This window comes from Galeopterus variegatus, unplaced genomic scaffold, assembly GCF_000696425.1.
Source record: "Galeopterus variegatus unplaced genomic scaffold, G_variegatus-3.0.2 Scaffold11094, whole genome shotgun sequence".
NCBI lineage: Eukaryota > Metazoa > Chordata > Mammalia > Dermoptera > Cynocephalidae > Galeopterus > Galeopterus variegatus.
This window is the reverse complement of record NW_007737205.1, coordinates 9,263-14,904: the sequence shown is the minus strand read 5'-3', so window position 1 is coordinate 14,904 and position 5,642 is coordinate 9,263. Positions and strand designations below refer to the sequence as shown.

General features: G+C 34.9%; 1 protein-coding gene across 2 annotated transcripts in view; it reads right to left on the bottom strand.

The window, feature by feature from the left end:
- Window positions 1-4,997, bottom strand: part of RNF149 (ring finger protein 149) — a 20,298-nt gene extending 15,301 nt beyond the window's left edge. Inside the window, exons 1-3 of one of the 2 annotated variants that reach the window (XM_008594583.1) lie at window positions 4,744-4,997; window positions 3,822-3,890; window positions 952-1,034 (exon numbers count right to left, since the gene is read on the bottom strand). In XM_008594583.1, the coding sequence (XP_008592805.1) occupies window positions 952-1,034; window positions 3,822-3,890; window positions 4,744-4,971 (380 nt within the window). In that variant the 5' untranslated portion in view covers window positions 4,972-4,997. The remainder of the gene's footprint in view (window positions 1-951; window positions 1,035-3,821; window positions 3,891-4,743) is intronic. The other variant, XM_008594584.1, reaches the window with a different exon arrangement.
- Between the last annotated feature and the right edge of the window lie 645 nt (window positions 4,998-5,642).

Below are 5,642 nucleotides of genomic sequence, written 5' to 3'. Positions count from 1 at the left end.
TATACCTAGGGCTGCCATCTGCACAGCATCCTCAGCATCATTTTTAAGTCAGAAAGACTTGTCCTAAACTAGCCTAGAGTTAAAATTCTTTTCTACTTTAATAATTTCTATAGGACAGGAAAAACCTATACTGACCCCAACTCATTAAGCACCCACAGCACCAACCCCATATAAATGCTTATGGATTTAAGCCTTTATTCAGGAAACTCTTATTTTATTATTCTGATACTTGTTTCCTTGAATTCTTTTACAGAGTTAAAGAGTACAAGTACTATAAAGTACTTGTATATGTACTAAAGTACTTTGGAAACAAAACATAATTATATATTAACTTGTGACTCGCTTCTAATAGATTTGAAGTATAATTAAAATTGACCAGACTTAAAACATAATTTCTGTATACAAATGATTCGGCTAACTAAGCAATTCTTTGAAAAGTTATCAAAGTGTCCCATTACTAAAAAGGAAAACACAATTTCTGTTGCCAAAACAAACCCCCTAGTGTAACCGGAGTAAAGGGAGGAATATTTATTTTACACAACCTCAAAAAGAACCCAAACTCAGGGTGCAAATAATAGCATATCATTGCCCTCCCTGACCCACTTCCTGCTGGCCTTTTTGGGCCCTTGCGCCTGGGTCCTTCATCTTTCTTGCTCCCAACACAGCATACTTTTTGCATCATGAAATGATGGAATTCCCAGGATTCTAATGAAGACTGCTTATAAGACTAAAAGCCAATCTATAACAAAGATATATAATGGGTCTTGATGGTCACATAAGTCTCCTAGGCAAAGCGATTTTAAAGAGCCTTAGAGACAATATTGAAGTCCAAGCTTCTCTCTAAAAGATGATCACAAGATCTTCATATCATAAAAGACACTTAACTCTTTTGTCAGAAACCTGAAACTTGTCAAATAATTTTTAACATCTCAGTAGGTAAAAAGAACATACTTGCATGGCAGAATTCTGATAATATCCTTTACTTTAAAATTTTCAATACACACTGCACAATTTTCAGCATCAACATCAATTCCCTGTAAAAAGAAGAGGAAAGTGTTTACTATATCCTTGGTATACAGTATATCCTTGGCAAACTCACTATACCCTGACCAAAACAATGATGAATTCTTATTCTACATTGGTACAACCTGAAACTAAAATACAGATAATTGTTATTGGTATTTACTTTTTACCACTCTCAAGAGATTATCTAAAGAATTTGGCTGAAAAGGAAAAAATTTCATTGTCTGCCTAATCAGACATGAACAGTTTAATTACTAAGCTAGTGTTCATGGGTTTTTAAGTACTCCTGTTTTAAGGGCTGTAGAAATGTAAATGCCTGCCAGATTATGAAAAAATAAATTACTTTTCAAACATTAAACTTAAGATATAAACATAATGAATATCCAATAAGCTACCTGTTTTCTGGAATCACTAAAAAAATAAACAACAAATTTACATTTGCTGAAGAACAGAGTTACAACTTGCAAATGAGAAACTGCAAATGGTTAAATAATCTGAAAATATTCACCTCACTAGTGATAAAAGAGTTACAAACTAAAAATAAGTTACCATTTTTCATCTAACAAATTAACAAAGGTATAAAGAAACAAAAATTGCCAGGGAGGAAGCAGTTTTATGACAAAATTTCCAGTTCCAAGAATCTATGGGTCATAGACCTTTCTGGTGGTATGGCCCTCCCCACTTCTCTGGGTAACCCCTGGTCCCATCTGATTAGTCAAAGCAGCTGAGACTAGAGTGGTCATCTGACTCAAGGCAGGCCAAGAGGATTCTTTCCTGGGACTCTGGGACAGGGATTCAGGAACTAACTACCAATCAGTGTCTGCATGTGGCTGCAACTGTAGCAAGTTCATTTTATGGAACCAGCTTCCTGGTCCTTATGTAATTATTTAAAAAAATATTTAGCAATGTGTACCACTTGTTAACAAGGAAGCAGTACAAATTTGATTTAACATGGAGATATTCTTATTCAAGAATGTATTAAAATTAACTGTAACATTTTAAATTATGCATTGTAATGAAAGTAAATACTATCACTTATTTATCATATGCCAAGTAAGAATGATGAAATCATTTTTAAAGTCTCTGGTTTAATGGTTTGAAACTTTATACATTACTGTGAGTCCAAAAGAAAAGAAAAATTAGAAAACAAATACCAGTCTACAGAACTGGATAAGACGTAAACTGAAGAAAATACTTTTCTGTACAAGTTTAAAATGTAAAATTGCCAGAAAACCCATGTATATACACCATGGACCATTTAGGTATCCTCTTTTTTTTATAACCATTACTTTGACAACTTTCAAAAACAGTCCCTAGAAGCATTTTCAAAAATGTTCTGTATAGGAAAAGGATAAAATGTTCTTATGTTTCCAATATAATGTTAATATATTATGTTCTCAAAGACCTGATTCTGTAAATTACACACATTAAAAAAAAAAAAAAAACAGAAGTAAAACAGCCCTGCTAGGGCTGGCTGGATAGCACAGCTGATTAGAGCCTGGTGTTATATCACCAACATCAAGGGTTTGGATCCCTTTACTGGCCAGCCACCAAAAAACAAAACAAAACAAAAGTAAATTACACATATGAATCTACAACTTCTCAAATTTAAGAATTGAGATTTCTGCTAAGGACAGTAGAAGGCATGTTCCAAGAGGAACATAAAGTCACATGCTTGTTAAGTAACTACCTATGCTGAATGTGTGCAGTTTGTCACAGGTATTAACTGGAAGCTAGCTCCCCAAGGACCCTTGGTGATTTGTAAATCAGTCACTAATCTTAAACCACGAAATGTGATTTAAAAAAATTTTTTTTCTGTTAAATACATTTGCATAGAAACCAGTTCCTTGCACAAACTATTAAAATTCAACTGTACTACAAGTACTAACTTTTTCAAGTGTAAAAGTTATTAGAGAAGGGATCGTAGCCAATTACGAGAGTATCTTAGTATTAAATACACTACAGAAGCTATTAATATCAGATTCCAATTTTTAAAAAACCAAAGGTCTATAAATTTAAAGTGTTACATTTGTTTTAATCCTTAAGTAGGTCAGAGGAAGAGATATATACTTAAGTGCAGTTACTCTTTTTTTGAAGGGGGAGTGGAGACTGCAGGGTGGACTAGATTAAGTCTCAACAACTCAGTGAGCTAAAATGAAAATCAAAATAACTGAACCAACCCATAGCTTTAAGTCAACATTTCACAGTACAGAAAATGAACTATTAAAAGACTACTACTAAATTAGCAAAAATTTTACTTTCAAGGAATCTATCCTCTAAGAATCTGAGGTTCTACAATTAGGATCTGTCCTATTTCAAAAATGCTTTAAATGTCTACTATGATTATGAACTTTCAGGTCTCAGATTGGCCATGTCAAAATGTTTCTTTTTTAAAAAGTAGTCTTAAAAACAACTTTTCTCCCCACTTCTCCACAAATCCCAATATTTTCTCCCAATATTTGGTGATAAGGGAATCAAGAGAGAATAGACTGAGGAACTCAATTTTAAATTCAATTTAATTCATTTAAATCTAAATAACCATATGTGACTAGTGGCTACCATACTGGACAGCATGGGCCTGAAAGGCTCTTCACATATGGCAGAATATTTCTGCTAACCCTTCTTTAATATGAGCACATACATGAAAGTTAGTGCTAACTCAAACTAGCCAAAACTCCACATGCTCAATGCTGTGAATTAGTACACTGGAAAGAAAGTATTTCTTAAGACACATAACGGAGATGTTCTCTAGCCTAAACCACAAAACAAAAACAAAAAATCCACCATAAAAACATTACCTTTTCTCCATGCTTTACAGTATGAAGTGGGAGCTGGCCAATAACTTTCTTAGTTTCTTTTCTATGGCTCTTGGGTAGGAAAATATATGATTATTGAAAATTTTAAATTAAATCACTATTTTTAAAAAAGTCATATATGATAATATAAGCAAGCATACAGAAAAAAATTCATTTAACATCAAAGTTAAATGACTACACTGAAAATAACTACAAAATAAACACAAAAATAAGACATATGTAACTTAGGAGCTGTTTGATCAAGAATACTTGTTTTCAACTCCATGTCTGAAGAAAGAACCAATTCCTATGTTTAAATACTGGTAAGAAACTAATAGACTGAGGATGGGGGTAACATACTCATCTAGTAAGTTGCCTGCAAGGAAAGAGCCGTTCCTAGTCACCAAGCCAGCAAGGTCTTTTCACAACAGAGTTAAGCATGACATTCAAAAGGTCTGCCTTTGGAAACTTCTGGCTCTTTGTTTTGCTCTTTGCTGTTACGGAGACAAGTGTTTCTCTGCAGATACCCGGCTCTACTGCTGCTCCCCAGTGGGGACAGGGAAGCCCCTTCCTCTCCGCTCCTTGCCTCTAGGCCTAGTCAGAGAACCAAGGTGACATGAGGGCAGGCCCACACTATCTCAGGCCTTTTTGTCATTCCTCTGTGTCTGGAAAAGGACTAAGTGGGTATCTGCAGGAACCAAATGTGGAAAAAGGTACCCAAATTTAAAGGTACCTAATTCCCACAAAACAGGAAATTTAATATAGCCCAATTAAAAAGTTATTTTCAAAAAGTCACAGGAAAACTTAAATATTATGAATAAAAATGAAATTAAGAATATGGTCAAATATAACTTCAAGCAATATATATGAGATATATTTATGAACTATCTTTTAAAAAGCAAAATTTAGAGTCATCCATAATTACCTGACTTCCAAACTGTGAGCCAGTATACAGGAAACGCTGTATATAGTAAAATATTAGCCAGGCTAATGAGATGATCATCATGGTGATGAAGGCAATGGCCACAAACACCACAGACTGACCGTTGATGAACTCCTGTACGTGACGGGTGCCAATCCCAATCGTCATCTTTACTGGAATTCCTTTTTGCACCAGGTCCAAGATTTCTCTTCCTTTTGGATAGCTAACCATAATGACCACTATATTTCCTGTTCCTGTGGAGAAAGAACAAAGAAATCAATGTGAAGAACACAAAATAAGGTATGAAGTTAAGAGAAATATAAGAGTACCATGTTCACCTATGCATATATGTCAGAAAACTTCAGTAAAATGGATAATTTTCAGGGAAAACATAAGTTAACAAAACTGGTTCCAAAAGAGAAAAGAGATTTATATTAGAAGAAGTAGAATAAATCACTAAGAACTATTTCCAAAAAAGCCAGAGCACCATTCAGTTTCACAGGTGAAGTCTCCCATCAAACCTTTAAGGAATAAGTAACACTAATATTTAAATTGTTCCACAAAAGATTAAAAAAAAAAAGGAAGTTTCTAAGATAGGACTGGCAGGGTAGCTCAGTTGGTTAGAGCGTGGTGCTGATAACACTGATTACACCAAGGTGTAGGGTTCGATCCCTATACCAGCCAGCTGCCAAAAATAAATAAATAACAATTTAAAACAATTATTTCTAAGATAATAAAACCAAACATGGTAAGTAAAAAACAAATGAAAGGGGCCGACCCTGTGGCTCAATCGGGAAAGTGCGGCGCTGGGAGTGCAGCGGCTCTGGGAGAGCTGAGGCCACGGGTTCAGATCCTACATAGGGATGGCTGGTGCACTCACTGGCTGAGCGCCGTGCGGGCGA